This window comes from Saccostrea echinata, unplaced genomic scaffold, assembly GCF_033153115.1.
Source record: "Saccostrea echinata isolate AGI-Se365-2 ecotype Australia unplaced genomic scaffold, CSIRO_AGI_Sech_v1 ptg000002l, whole genome shotgun sequence".
Lineage (NCBI taxonomy): Eukaryota > Metazoa > Mollusca > Bivalvia > Ostreida > Ostreidae > Saccostrea > Saccostrea echinata.
In genome coordinates, this window is record NW_026889751.1 from 5,107,637 (window position 1) to 5,123,985 (window position 16,349).

Below are 16,349 nucleotides of genomic sequence, written 5' to 3' on the forward strand. Positions count from 1 at the left end.
GCTTGTCTTGAGACATGGTGAATACTGATGTGTTGAACCACGATTCCCTATTTATAAGTAAAATAAAATATTAATTGCTTAATTTCTTGAATTTATTTTCACTTTGATGTTTCCTCTATTGCTTTGTAAATTTGCTAGCGTGCATCATTATGTGCATTATAGTTTTCGATGGCGATTTGTGTGTTTACATTAATACAATCATTTATGCATTTACATTACGTACTCAAGCTGTTAAGATCAATTATCGTGTCATCGATACCTGAATATGCTTGGGATTAATTTAATTTGAATAAATACAGACAAGGGTGTCTAATTAAAAAAAATAAATGGCTTACATGTAAAAGGTGTGAAAATCTGATCGTATCGAGATTCACGGGGTTGTCCGTGCGTGACGAGAGACCAAACTTAGGCACCGTTAGGCTTAATGGATCGGAAAATTACCCTGACGTCGACATAAACCAGGTAAATTTTGCTACTGGGACTTGAAATATACGTCGAGATAAGCGGGGTTGTCGAGATTACCGAGGTCGACATATCAGAGTTTTTTTTTAATCATTTATATAGTAAATACGGCCGGGACCACGGACATATGTCGACATATCCCAGGTTGTCAACATATCCGATGTCGAGATACCGAAGTTTACCTGTACTAGTAATAGTGAAAAGTGCATTAATTCATTGAAAATATTTTTCTCTGCTCCTGGAAAAAAAAGGCAAACACAATACCAAGTTGTAATGAGCAAAGGTATTTTTTATCAGATTTGTGAAATTCTTGACCATTGGGTCAATGGTTCTGGTGCTGGGCAGGTCTCTTCTGATCATGCAGGGAAATTTGTGCTCTACTTTGAGATAAGTTATTCCCTTTTGTTATTTACCCTATGATAATTTGTCACTGTAAATAATGTCATTGATAGTTTAGTGGAATTTAAAAAATCTAGAAATTTTAATGTTTAAAATAAAGAAAGTACTTTCATAGCTCAATGGTCAGGTATACTTGTAAGTAATTGGTAAATAAAAATGAGTCAAAAACATTAAAAAGTTATGAATAATCTTTTATTTGCCAAGACATGCTTCTTATAGCATTGAATCAATTTAACAAACATACAAAGGTGGAATGTGTGGCATGATGATCAAATTATATACATATGTAGTATATAATGTTTTAATAACAGATTTTAATAATCTTACAATTGGCCATATATATTAGACAAAAAATTATTTTGTGACACTTTCACATAATTCAAAAGCATGTTGAAGGTAAATACCTAGATAGCACAGTTCCTTACCTAGATAGCACAGTTCCTTAATTTTTTTTTTTCAAAGACCAAGAGAGGCCAATGGGATAGTGATTGTGTTTGGTTTACTATGTGTATTATGTGTTTTATGCTCAGGAAGTGTTGTGTTGCTTTGTTAGGTGTTGGTAACAAATGAAAGTGTAAGTAGCACTGGCTCATACAGGCAAGTATATAGATCTGCTTTCTGAGTTGTTGCTGAGGACAAGACTTAATATATTGTTGATCCTAGATTGTCCTATTTCTTTTGTATTTAAGCAACCTCTAGGCCTATCATTTTATTTTGTTTTCTTATACATAATTTTAAAATTAGAAATCCTCTACAGGTTTGTATTATACTCAGATGACTGTTAAGGCTCTTGGGCCTCTGGTTTTATTTGACCACCAAAGTTTTACAAAAACTGCTAAATAGATGATTATATAATATGCCAACAAATTTCAGGTAATCAACTGAGACAGTCCATTTTATGTACCTGGGTAACATGAACCTGTGTTTCTCATAAATTCACAAATTGACATACTTAGGAATCACTTGCTACCATATCTGCCACAAAGCAATTTTTTTGGTAAAAGGAACTTCTTTCAAAGGAATGGCTGATTTATCCTGAAGGAGAGATAATTTTTATTTAAGAATTTTACGGAAATGGGTGTGGCAGGGTTTAACTTTAAAACTTCAATGTTTATCTGATTTTGCAACTTACAATCTGAGGTTTTGTTGGACATTTTTTTTTTTCACTTGGCACTGATCTGATACTTATTTTCTTGTAAAAATTAACAATTTTTTTAAGTTCAAACGCATAGTCTACAGTATCCAAAATAAGGTACCATATATCATTGGGCCTTTGTTCAAGTTAGGTTTTTGGTTCAAATAATTCTTGTGCCTTCTCATCTTTCTTTAGTGCCTTTATGAAAAAGTTGTAGGCTAGTTTCTATGTGTGAGATATAAAAAAAATTCCCTTTGTTTGTTTTACTATTTAAATGAAAGTTTCATTTGGTTGTGGCCAAAAGAAGTTTCCTCGCTTAATGAGATGCCAGTTGTTAAGATTTGAGAACTGCATTGGCAACCCAAATTTGAATTGTTAATAAAGTAGCATAAAGTAGCAGAAGAGGAAAAAACTAAGGGAAAAAGTAAGCAGTAATATGTGCTAATTATGATTTAAAATGTGATTGTCATTGTAGTTCCTGTAAGGTTTACGGAGAAGCACCCTATAAGTCGCTATGTGCAGTATGGAGTGCGTTTACAACTAGAGTGTAAGCTAGAGGGGATCCCTGCCCCCGAGTTAGAATGGCTGGATAAAAATGACACAGTGGTAGGTGCCGATTTAGTATTTTAAAGTAGCTTGCAGTTAGAATAGATCAAGAAGCCTTCATGTAATGTTTAGAAGAAAAAATTGCATATTGTTCATTTTCTAATATTTGTACTGATTTCCAAATGTTTATTGAAGTAAAGAAAATACAAACTTTTTTCTTATGCATATATTTCTTATATAGCTGAATTCCTCTGAAAAAAGTGGACTGACTATCACTTTTGACAAGACTTCAAAGGGATTCATGGTTCAACGCAACTCTACACTGCGCATTCAGGCTGTCACCACTAATCTGACCTTCAAATGTCGGGGCAAGAACCACCTGACCAGTGGCCAAAATGCTATCACAAGAGAGGCCCAGGTGGTGGTTGTTACACCACAAAATCCTAGTAAGGACATTTTATTAAAAAATATCTTTTGAACAAATTTGTTTTATGTCTGTATATTTGCTCTCTAAATTTTTAAAAAGAAAATGTGCTTTTGTTCCCTCCAAGCAACCTGCAATGCCCTGCAACTTCTCATTTAAAAAGTTATCACAAAATCTGTTGATTTTATTCTTTTTCTGAGGTGTCTATTTAAGAGCTCTTAGTTTCTCAGTCAATTGAGTAGCCTCCAGGAAAATACCTTGAAAAAGTACAAATATTTAGATAAAGTTTTAGCTTGTTGTTGGCCAGACAAAGACTTTAATTAGGTTAACAAAATACTGCAAACATTTCATTTGTGAGGACTTGTGGGGACTACCAAAAGCTCAGACAACAGACTCGTTCTGGACTTGCTGGAAATTAGGGTGACGAGCCAAGAAAACAGAGGCATAGACAGATTTTTCATGCAATGTTTCTTTCTTTGATGGATTCATAAGATAGAATGCCATTGACATCTTTATCAGTTGTGTTGGCTTAAGCTCAGCAAACAGATGCTGTTGAACATTTCAACATAGATATACTTTATCTATATTGAATACTGCATATTGTTTGTCCTCAGAAAGCAAGAGCTTCTGTCTTGACAGAAACCAGGGTTTGGATTTTAATTATTTCTAATTACGGAGAGGATTATTGACTTCTTTGTCTAATGGAAGAATGAAGACACTCCAAAAGATTTTCTAGTGATGTTTATCCAAAACATTTTAGTCTGAATCATTTCTTCATAATATAAAGAGATTTGTGTATATTAAGTGTTCTACAGTATTCCTCGATATCGGGTCTCCAACTGGGGGCGCCCAGTTGACATAGCTGAAGCCTGTTTATTTTCCAACAGACATCACAGAGGATGCTAGAATATTAACAAAATATTTTGATCTAAGAACTTGATAAACCTTCTTAGATGATTTTTTGCATAAAGATAAGGAGGACTTGAAAATAACTTGTTCTATAGTCAGATAAGGTTTGTTGATTACTACAGCTTTGGTTCTAGAGGATAATGTCAGTTCATTAGAAATTTCATGACAGATGGCTCGAGAACAAACCCTGTGATCAAGAACCTCTTTCTCACAGTAAAAAATTGTTTTCTCCCTCTGCATGTGATTTTGATAATGAGGTGGTGTTGGTCACCGTGGACATTAACTTGAGAGAGATGGTTGTTATTGAAAGCAGGCAGTGGTGAAAATTGACGCCTCCTTCAACTGGGCTTCTTAGACACTTATCTCAACTTGTCATGTTCTTAATTCTTTTTTTTGTGAAACTTTATTTCTAAACTTTTTTTCTTGTGATTTGAGACTGGAGAAAATATTTGGAGCTCATCTTTCCTGATAAAATGTACTGGTACATAATTTGGGATGTTTCATTGAAGTTGGATTTTTGATAAGCTTCGCGTGTCTTGTTTTCTTTCTGATGAGAAACAAATTTGCAGCGACAGACAACCAGTGAAAGAAAATGTTGTAACATTTAAGGATTAAAACAATGCAACGCAACATGCAAAATTTACTATTAATATTTATGATTCTTCATTTTGTTTCTGCAGACAGAGTGAGTCCAGCCCCGACAAGGTGAGCTTTTATATTTCAACATATTTAAAGGAGATAATTTGAAATGAAAAAAATGTGTGTGTGTGTGTGTTTATTTTACACTAATAGTGGGATGTAATAAAGATGTAATTCTGAATAGGATGTAGGAATTGTAACATTTTATCAAGAATTTTTTTTTTGTAATTTTTCTGTATTAACATTATTGTACAGATTATGATCATAGCCATTAGAATGTTTTCATATTGTACTTTACATTGAAGAAGGGAAGGGGGAGATAATCCTGGTGAGAGTGGTCACCTGCAGTATATACCATGTTAGTGAGGAAACTTTTATCGTGGGAAATATTGTGTGGAAGAGATGTTTTTCAAGGATATTGCATGGCTGAATAAAAAGCACTTGATGTATGGTGTATGTCATGCAGTGAGCCAAAAACTTTGTTTACACAAGTCATGAGAGGGCTTGAAATTTTGACCCCATGCTCTATCATGATATGTTTTGACTTGTTTAAATGTTTAACTCTTTTTCCTCAGAATCATTTACAGCAAGTTTAGTTAGGGGTAAAGTCAGAATATTTTTAACCTATTGAGTAGTAAGAGAAACAATTTTTAATCTTCAGATTAAAAAAAGATCAGGTTTGGGCCAATCCAAAAACTCAGATTTGTCCATCAAACATCAACCACTGAGTCAATAGTCTTGTAAATCAGTGAAGATAAAACTTGAACACAAAAGAGTGCTTATGAAGTACTTTGCAAACTTGCCGAGTGGGCCACCTAGTTTTGTAGTCTTATTACTGTAAACCAACTATTATTCGTGTGCAAGAAATATCCACGAGTTTCGCGACCTACTTTACCTCGCAAATATTAATTGCCGCAGACCATTTATTTTGCTAAATGTAATTTGTAGAGGATTTTTGCCCAGTTGCGACAATTAATGGTCACGGATTGATTGCAAACTGATGAATCGCAAATAAAAGATGGCACGAATAATAGTCAGTTTACAGTAATTCACACACAAAAAGATCTGTAATCATTTTTGAATATTAGACTATTCATGTACTTACATATTTATTTAATCAAAACTTCTAAAGGGATAAAATAAAACCCCTTAAATTTCAACTTAAAATTCCTGTTGACAAGACTTTGCTTTAGGCAAATTTCAGGTTTTGTCAGTTTCTGGTATTTAGGTATTTTATATGCTAGGTCTTGTTGTAAGAATACCTAGTGAGTGCAGTTGCCCATAGGCCTCTTATGACCTAGACAGACACAGTTGAAATCAGTTTGCAGTGCTGATATTATCTGTGACAGATTGGTTACTATTGAGTGACACTTTGACAAGTTTTTCTGACATCCCATGTGCTATCCACATTTTAAATGTATGTTGCCATTTTGGATTCATTTCTAAATGTCGACAACTCCGTAAATTATGTCATCTGGAGGTCAATAAGAATAAGAGACAATCGGCATTTTCAAAATGCTTATGTCATTCCAATCTTGCTTGGGACTTTGCTACCTAATTAATACAAGAAAACTTAATGAAAGTATTGTGTTTATAGAATTTCAGTCGATTCTCCCAATAAGAGAGTCATTGCTTTTCCTGTGTAAAGAAAAAAGAATCCTGGCCGATGACTTGAAATTGAAAAGTTCAATGTTTAGATGGGCTATATAGGTGTGCTGGAGCACCTGTATGTAAAGTAGTCACTTCAGCTGCACTGAAGATAAGCCAATATTCTGTCCCTACTTCACACCAACAAACAGTTTATTACCAATCTTATGGCACTGCATGTTTTAGATTGTAGGCTGTATATTTTATAGCCAATTGATTCAATCTTGTCTTGATAATGATATTTGACACTCTAGCAGACAGATTTCATTTGGTTGTTTCTTGATGTTAAGAATTGATTCTTTGATGCTGGGGACATAATTGTTGGGTAAGATTTAATGAGGTGAAGTTGAGCAAGAGATTATTGATAGGTCTGAAAAAGATGTTTACACCCTCCATGAAAATAATTTTTGTCCAGATGAGTGTTGAAATTTACAACTGTAATTTAGACAGCCTTAGCAAAATTATTCCATCTGCAAATTACCATTGTAAAATTGATAGCTAATGACACAGAATGATCAGCCTGAATGCACAGGAATTCAATTTGCATTTTTATTTCCAATTGCTTCTAATTTATGTGGAATAAAAGCTCAAGGGAAGTTGTGAAGAAGATTGATCAAATTTGAGATTTTATTACTCAGAGGTCTAAAAGTACAAGTTAGTTTTAAAAAAAAAAGTTATTTCTGCAGAGGAAAGGTCTAAACAGCATGTTTTTTTTTTATTGATAAAAATAAATTACCATTTAAATTTATTTTGAGAGAGTATGGTTGTTTTAAGTTTTGAATTAGGACCCCTGCATATTACACAAATTCTACAAATAGCTTTATAAATCTTGTATTAAATTTAACAAGTAGAAAACACGATTCTTGCTTTTTTTTAAGCCCAATAGCTTCATCATTTCAGGCCCCGTGGAACCTGTGCCCCTTACAATGGAACAATTTGTAAAGATGTCTTGCAAAATGATGTGGTATTCTTCAATGCTTCCTATGGTAATCCGTCTGTGGATCAGGAGTCTCAGGTACGAGAATTGATAAGGGGAGTCCTATCATCCATTGTAAGGAAACCCGCCTGTAAGGACGCTGCCCTCAAGGTCTTCTGTCACTATGCCTTTCCAGGATGTCAGGAGGAGGCAGGGAAGATAGAGCCCATTCATCTTTGCAAGTATGTCACACTCATTTAAGTCCTCTTTATTATTTAAAATCAGCCAGAAATAGGAATGTATGTTTGCAATGCACAATGTCCAAACATTCCATAATATTAAATGATCAGAACAAAGATAGGGTATTTTAGTTTAATTGTAATGAATGAAATACACGTCTATCCAGTTTTATACTCAAATTTTTATAGAAATGGACAATGATGCAATATATATCACAATATTTGTTGCAAAAATATTCCATCAAATTTTGTAATATATCATAATATCATTTTTCTGGCAATATCCACCCTAGAAATGATTAATGTAAAATTGACAATGAGAAATTTGCCAGTTTTATGAATGTATGGGTAAGAGAAATGTGAAGGGTACATTTTGTGGTGTATTTATATAAAATGACTTTAAATTCTTTAATGGAGCCCTCTAAAGAACAGTTAAAAACTCTGATAAAGTAGACATGTAGACGGATGCCTTGACCCATAGGATTTTAAATCTGAGGTGACTTGGCCATTGAATAAAGAGTGAATATTTAACTTCTATATATTCATACTGTTGGTCACTTGAGCTTCCCTGTGATGCAGATTTTTTGTATGTATTTAATGTTTACTCGTAAAAATAGAATTGAGGAAGACAGTGTGGCAAAGGACCGTTGAATTTCAACAATATTTTATTTATTACCTGTCAAGTTCTTTTTTTTCTCTGTTTTGATAATTGCAAATATAAATTTCTATATATCCATATCTCAAAGTGGTTTAGGGTAATTATCTGTGATATTAATACTTGCCGTGAAATATAGCATGTCAACAGATCAGAAAAAGAAATTCTCTCTTAGACGACGTCGGGATATTGAACAGTGCAAATGAACAATCAATTTGATCATTTTGGCTTCTATACCTACGTCACTTACTGATGTCACTTTTAAATGGCTTATTATTTTCAGGACAGGATTCCCTGTTAATGAATAAAATGATATTCTACTTTAAATGTTTTGCATCTTTATCATTTTGTGGAATCTCATTATGATTTATAAGAGGTGGTTTATCAGGATTTATCAACAATGAATATTAATTGCCTCAAATCAAAAAAGAGGCATAAATCTCCTGTATTTGACAGCTCATTTGTAAAAATGCGTATTGCGAACATTACCATCCCCTGCAATCTACAAGCAATTACTCTAATTAAAATATACAAAGCAAGTAACTGAAGGATTACCACATAACAAATTTGCAGCTTTTTAATGTAAAATTGGAGGTTGGCGATAATTACATGATTTGGCATATATCATTCATAAATGAACTGATGAAATTGTGCACCGATGTAATGGCAAGTTTAAGCAAGAAGTCTGCTTTCAATTAAACCTTCTTTGAGATGAAAGTAATCTTCATTTACATGGGTTAGTGAATGCTTTTAACAAAATCTGGTGCAGATGTTACAACATTTAGTGCATGGGAAAGAAATGATTCCTCTTGAAACAAGTGGTAGGGCTGAGAAAAACTGCTAAGCAGACGTCAAAAGTTGTCAAGAATTTGTCAAGGTCACAACAAAGGTGTTAATACAAGTAGGAAAGGGCTGCAGTAAAAATGATTTATGGCAGGTAAACTTCAACAAAAGAATCACAGCTCTGTCTGCAAAGGGGTGGATATTGTTGCCTTACTTTGTAAAGATGTGTATCAACAAGACCCCCGTTTTTTTCCCCTCCATTTTTACAATGTACCAGTGTAATGTCCCAAACAGTTGATATAGTTTATTGTTTATTGCAGCAGTAATGCTTTAGGAAATTTTATTTGTTTTATAAAATCAGGGGTCTAATTGTTGTGTTTGGAGGTTATGTTAGACTAGAAGTTAGGTTTGAGTTTCTTTTTAATTTAATTTCTGATTTCCTATCATTTCCATAAAAGAATTTTCAGACTATTCTTTTATGCAGACTTGAGTTTCTATAAGCGATCAGAAAATGAGAGTTTCTATAAGCTATCAGAAAATGAGGGTCTATAAAAATAGGATTATAAGATCTTTCCCACAAGTCATAAATAGAAAGTGTCAGCTGCAATAAAATTGTAAAAGAAATGAAAATAATTTTAAATTATTTATAATCTTTTACATTTCACTTTATGAGGAATTGATCTGAGAGGATTTCTGACGGATTAATTGTGTACCAATCACGGCCACACACTATGCCAACTTAAAAATAGTGATTGACTATGGGGGAAAACATTTTAATACATTTTTTCTTTAATGAGACCAGTGGTAGTGGGGGTATTGATAGAACATGCCTATTTATTATGTTATAATCATCTTAGCTTGAAATATTGTACATGATGAATAAATTAAATTGATGGTAATTTGTAGTTTCAAATTATAAAACTGTAAAGGCTAGATTTTGTTTAAAAAATTATTTTAATATATGTGACAAAGACTTTTTTCTTTTGTTAACTTCAGGGAGAGCTGCTTAGCTGTAAAAGACCTGCTGTGCTTCGACCAATGGAATGAAATGAGTGCGACTAGAAAAAGTCCAACTCCTCTCCCGGACTGTAAGCAATTGGCTGGTAAATATGACAATGGCTCACAGTGTATTGATGGAAGAATTTTTCACAGAGACCCAAGTCAAGTGACAAGTGAGTGTTTTTGATTTATAATTAAAAAAATGAAACTTTTCTGTAGAGCATTTATATAGGGTTCCTTCTACAAAGGAAAATTATTCTCTAAAATCAAAACATATGAAAATACAGGTAAACTTCGGTATCTCGACATCGGATATGTCGACAACCTGGGATATGTCGACGTCCGTCCGCGGTCCCGGCAGTATTTACTATATAAATGATTTGCAAAAACTCTGATATGTCAACCTCGGTAATCTCGACAACCCTGGTTATCTCGACATATATTCAAAGTCCCAAGAGCAAAATTTACCTGGTATATGTCGACATCGGCCATTTTCTGCTCCACTGAACCTAACTGTTTGTCAGATAGGGTCGCTCGTCACGCACGGACGGCTCCGGGTATCTCGACGTCGTCAAAAAATTCACACCTTTCACACCCATGTTTTGACTGCACGCTGCTTAATTAATTCTATAGACTGTGTTTGTAGGTGAATCCAAAGCCCCCTCGGCGACTTTGAGACGTTAATTGCTTAATGTTCAGCTTGGGTAATATCACTGATAAATCTACACGATTCTACTTAAATTTACAGGTGTTTATTTATGTCGAAACCTAACACAACTTTTAAAATTGAAAAAAGATAACTAAATTACAAAGAATAATAAACATATTGAATAAATTCAAACTAAAGAATTAAACGATGTTCTTATAATATTTTGTAGTTAAAATGCATTCAACAGGAAATAATCCGATTAACGACACGATTAACCGAATCATCCGTAATTCATGCATCTGTAATATCACTACGTTAGTTTAGATACACAAATCTCTTAAAAAAAATTAATATTAATGCACTTTCTTCCTGAATGAAATAAGAAAAAAAAAATTATTACGAATATGTTTTCGTATCTTGGATGTCGACTTTATCATGTTTATACGGTTCGGTTCGAAGTTTATAGAGCGCATTTCGTATCCTGTTCTGACAAAAAAGCAAGTAACACGCGAATGCTGGATGGAAAACTAGGCCTACAAAAATTTAGAACGATTTCGATAAAGAGAAAGAACAGGTTTTATAAATAAGAATTTTAAAAATAACTTCTTAGATTTTTAATAAAAATAGAGGGATTGCTGAAATAAGTTGACCTGCAGTCTACATTGAAGTCATGTACGTATAATAAGCTTATACACATTTATGTGTTTGGTTATGCAGAGAAATCTTGGACGTCAAGTCTCAACTCTGATATCTCGACACCTCGGATATCTCGACATTTTCCGATGGTCCCGTCGATGTCGAGATAACGAAGTTTACCTGTACTTGAATATTTGTTAATGAAAGAAGAAAAATTATGTAAGTTGTTAAACATGAAGAAATCTACCTAAATTGTAGATAAGTGCTACATAGGAACAGGACAGTGGTACAATGGGACGATCAATGTCACCAAATCGGGGACTGCGTGTCAGCCCTGGGACAGCCAGCATCCTCATTCTCATCTTCGCCCTCCGTCAGTGTTCCCCAGCCTACAGGGAGCAGAAAATTACTGCCGAAACCCAGGGTCAGAAGAGGACAAGCCATGGTGCTATACAGTCGACAAACTGCAGAGATGGGAACTCTGTGATATCCCAAAATGTCATGGTAATTTTTTTATAGTTGACTCATCCATGGATCATTTAAACCTATACAAAATGCTGTATGTGTACTTAAAAAACCGGGCTTCGTATTTTAGCGGCTTTGGCGCGGACAAGGATGTGCTAATTCATGAATACCACTAATAAATCATTTATTAATACAATACATAGCACGGATGTGTAGCACTAATTCATGATTATGCCAACAACTCCATACCCCTTGATTGCACTAAATTTTGAATACGCCAATTTATATACACATGCAGTACTAGTAATTGAATCTATTCATTCTATTGATTTTTTTTTCTTTTTCAGAAGAGGTAATACCTCAGGCTACACTGCCAGAAACTCAGAACTACACTGTTGCCATCATCATAATCATCATTGTTATAGCCCTGGTTGTCTTTGTCTCTATCCTAATGGCTGTACTCTGTTGTCAAATCTCCAGACAACGGAAACAGGTCAAGTATAATAGCACCCCACAGGATGACCTTGACATTGACATCGGTAAACTGCCCCAAAATTCTTGTTACCATAAACTGTCAGAGTGTTCTAAAATTAACCCTAAACTACAGAATATGGAGTACCCAAGAAATGATATTGTGTACATCAGGGATATTGGACAAGGGGCATTTGGAAGAGTATTTAAAGCTAAAGCGCCCAATATTATCAACAACCAATCAGAATCATTGATTGCGGTGAAGATGTTAAAAGAAGATGCTTCAGAGGAGTTGCTGCAAGATTTTCAGAGAGAGGCATCATTGATGGTGGAGTTTGACCATCCAAATATAGTGAAACTGTTGGGAGTTTGTGCAATTGGTAATCCAATGTGTTTACTTTTTGAATATATGAAAAAGGGGGACTTAAATGAATTTCTCCGTCTCAATAGCTGTGACAATTACATTATAAGACGTCACAGCATGGACATCTATTCTGAGCAGAAGCCGTCGTTAAATACTTCTGACCAGTTATACATTGCAAAACAGATAGCTTGTGGAATGGTGTATCTGTCAGATAAAGGGTATGTTCATCGAGACTTAGCAACTAGAAATTGTTTGGTTGGAGATGATCTGGAGGTGAAAATTTCTGACTTTGGACTAGCAAGAAGCATCCATTCATTAGAGTATTATCGTGGAAGTGAGCATGATGCAATACCGATTCGATGGATGCCCCCAGAATCTATCCTTTATAATAAATTTGCAGTTCATTCAGATGTGTGGTCTTTTGGCGTTCTGCTATGGGAACTGTTTTCCTTTGCACTTCAGCCTTATTATGGCATGACACATGAAGAGGTGGTTCAGTTTGTGAAAGATGGAAAGGTGCTAGCTTGTCCCGAAAATACCCCCAAACAAGTGTATGACCTAATGAAAATGTGCTGGAACTCCAAGCCTATTTCGCGACCCTCATTCCAGTCTCTGCTCAAGTCTCTTAACTCACTTTATGAGGATTACCAAAGAAAAAAAGTGTTGAGTGAACTTGTTTAGCATTCCAGAAGAATGCCAACAGCAACTTTGTACCTTGGTATGATTACAGGCAGCATTTTTCCTTCCATTTAAACAAATTGATTGATTCTGGACACTGTGTAGCATTAATTATACTGCCAAAGTCTCTATCTCTCAGCGTGTCTGTCATAATCTGTGGGAGATAGTGTTTTCATTTCTTCCATGTGGCGTGATTAGTGCAGTGAAGTTGATATATCAGGGGCCAATACTCTTTGTTTAGATCCCATTCTTCTATAGGACATCATGAGTCCTGTAGACTGTACATGTATATACTTAATGAAAAGAAACCGAAATTTGTGCCAATTATTTACAAATATTTTAAAGATGTACAAATGTATATGTATATGTTACTTATATTGGATGTATAGGAATCTAGTATGTAACATGTATGTCAAAAATTGGAGCACTTTATTTGAAAAAAGTAGTTTATGCATTGCATGTAAAACTATAATGTACATACGGTAAAAGCATATTAGACTGTGTGTTGTAATACATCTTGAGAACTCTTTCTCCTTGATTTGTGTGCTTACAAGATATTTATGATATTTTTTACTCTGATTTATATTAAGATACAATTCTCAGCTGCTGAAATGTCTGATCCCCTGGTATTGCTGGCAGCCTGGGTGCTTGCCTTATCTTAGTCCCTTTATCTTGGGGAGCTGTTACTGCTGATGTTAGGAGGATTTTGGAGTGACTCCTATCTGATTATGGAGGCTTGCAGCAAGCAGGGTTTAAGGATCAAATTTCTGATAAGATGAAATAAGGCTATTTCTTTATATCCAGCATTAATTCTGACATATCTCTGAAACATCTTATGTTCTGGGTTATCATTTATATTCAATTTTTAATTTAGGTCAAATATAACTGCTAGTGTTGATATGGTTATTTGTGACTGATATTTATGCAGTTGAGGTAAATTCTCCTTACTTTTGAAACTAGTCATAAAGCTATGTACATAAACTGTACATAGGTGTGATTATTAATGGTTTACTATGGCACTGCTTTTATTTAAAACTGCAGTTTGTGTTGAAATAAAAATATACCTGTATGAAAAAAATAAGTATTTATAAATAAATATTCATGCCTTTTGAAGGTTGCCATGCCAAATCACCAGATAGTTTGACAACTAGAACAAAGACTTTAAAAAGAGAACCTTCTTTTAACGTATCATGAAGAGAATTTATTAAATACAGAATGCTATTTAGGAATTTTGAAAGAAGTGTTGAGAGCACTGTACATTGGTGTCCACATTTTATTAGATCCTGTGTAGATATCATTAGGCTGTGAATGGTCGTGTTTTGAGGATAGAGACATTGCCAAGGAGCAAGACCATTATTACTTTCTAGTCAATATTGAATTCATGTTTGTGCAAGTCCCATGTGTATTATAATACATGTAATTGTAAGTTACCATGTTTATAATAATTAATGCATCATGAATTAAGTTTTGTTTTCCTGTGCTTCCATATGTAGGTTTGTGATAATTAATTTTGTAAATGAACAATAAAAGGAAACGAATTTTGTTTTAGTCTTACAATTTTTCATAGCATTCCTGATGTGAATTCAAAATATATCTAGAGGAAGTAGTTCATTTTGTCATAACTATGGTTTCCAACTATACTGAGAATCCTTTGCTTGATGGCAATGATGGCCATTCATTTTTAGCTCACCTGAGCTGAAAGCTCAAGTGAGCTTTTCTGATCACCCGTAGTCCGTCCGTCCATCTGTAAACTTTTCACATTTTCAACTTCTTAAGAACCACTGGGCCAATTTTAACCAATCTTGGTACAAAGTATCCTTGGGTGAAGGGGAGTTTAAATTGTTAAAATAAAGGGCCAAGTCCCCTTACAAGGGGAGATAATCAAGAAAAGACAAAAATAGGGTGGGGTCATTAAAAAATCTTCTTCTCAAGAACCACTGGGCCAGAAAAGCTGAAACTTATGTGGAAACATCCTGGGGTAGTATAGATTCTAAATTGTTCAAATCATGACCCCCAGGGGTAGGGCGGGGCCACAATAGGGAATACAAGTTTTACATTGAAATATAAAGGAAAAATCTTTAAAAATCCTTTGGCCCCGCTCTACCCCTGGGGTCATGATTTGAACAATTTAGAATCTACACTACCCCAGGATGCTTCAAAATAAGTTTCAGCTTTTCTGGCCCAGTGGTTCTTGAGAAGAAGATTTTTAAAGTTTTTTAGCTCACCTGAGCCGAAGGCTCAAGTGAGCTTTTCTGATCACTTTTTGTCCGTCTGTCCGTCCGTCCGTCTGTAAACTTTTTACATTTTCGACTTCTTCTCAAGAACCACTGGGCCAAATTCAACCAAACTTGCCACAAAGTATCCTTGGGTGAAGGGGATTCAAGTTTGTTCAAATGAAGGGCCACGCCCTCTTTCAAGGGGAGATAATTAGGAATTAGTGAAAAAATAATGGCATCATTTAAAAATCTTCTTCTCAAGAACCACTGGGCCAGGAAAGATGAAACTTATGTGGAAACATCCTCAGGTAGTGTAGATTCAAGTTTGTTCAAATCATGACCCCCGGGGGTAGGGAGGGGCCACAATGGGGGATCAAAGTTTTACATAGAAATATATAGGAAAATATCTTTTAAAATCTTCTTCTTAAGAACAGCAAAGCCATGATTGGTCATAATTATATGGAAGCATCCTCAGGTAGTGTAGATTCAAGTTTGTTCAAATCATGACCCCCGGGGGTAGGGTGGGGCCACAATGGGGGATCCAAGTTTTACATAGAAATATATAGGAAAATATCTTTAAAAATCTTCTTCTTAAGAACAGCAAAGCCATGATTGGTCATATTTATATGGAAGCATCCTCAGGTAGTGTAGATTCAAGTTTGTTCAAATCATGACCCCTGGGGATAGGGTGGGGCCACAATGGGGGATCAAACTTTTACATAGAAATATACAGGAAAAAATCTTTTTTCTCAGGAACAGAAAAGCCTGCATTAGTAAATTTGATATGGAGGCATCCTTGGGTAGTGTAGAATGAAATTTGTTCAAATCATGACCCCCGGGGGTAGGGTGCGGCCACAATGGGGGATCAAAGTTTTAAATAGAAATATATATAGGAAAATATTTTAAAAAATCTTCTTCTTAAGAACAACAAAGCCATGATTGGTCATATTTATATGGAGGCATCCTCAGGTAGTTAAGATTCAAGTTTGTTTAAATCATGACCCCCGGGGATAGGGTGGGGTCACAATGGGGGATCAAATTTTTACATAGAAATACATAGGAAAATATCTTTAAAAATCTTCTTCTTAAGAACGGCAAAGCCATAATTTGTCATATT

At 34.7% G+C, this 16,349-nt stretch overlaps 1 protein-coding gene across 1 annotated transcript in view; it reads left to right on the forward strand.

Moving 5' to 3' along the window:
* Positions 1 to 14,559, forward strand: part of LOC133205851 (tyrosine-protein kinase transmembrane receptor Ror2-like) — a 41,317-nt gene extending 26,758 nt beyond the window's left edge. Inside the window, 7 exon segments of the mRNA XM_061341739.1 lie at positions 2,472 to 2,602; positions 2,784 to 2,988; positions 4,556 to 4,580; positions 7,062 to 7,319; positions 9,751 to 9,926; positions 11,297 to 11,542; positions 11,851 to 14,559. Of these exon segments, the coding sequence (XP_061197723.1) occupies positions 2,472 to 2,602; positions 2,784 to 2,988; positions 4,556 to 4,580; positions 7,062 to 7,319; positions 9,751 to 9,926; positions 11,297 to 11,542; positions 11,851 to 13,019 (2,210 nt within the window). The 3' untranslated portion in view covers positions 13,020 to 14,559.
* The last annotated feature ends 1,790 nt before the right edge of the window (positions 14,560 to 16,349 follow it).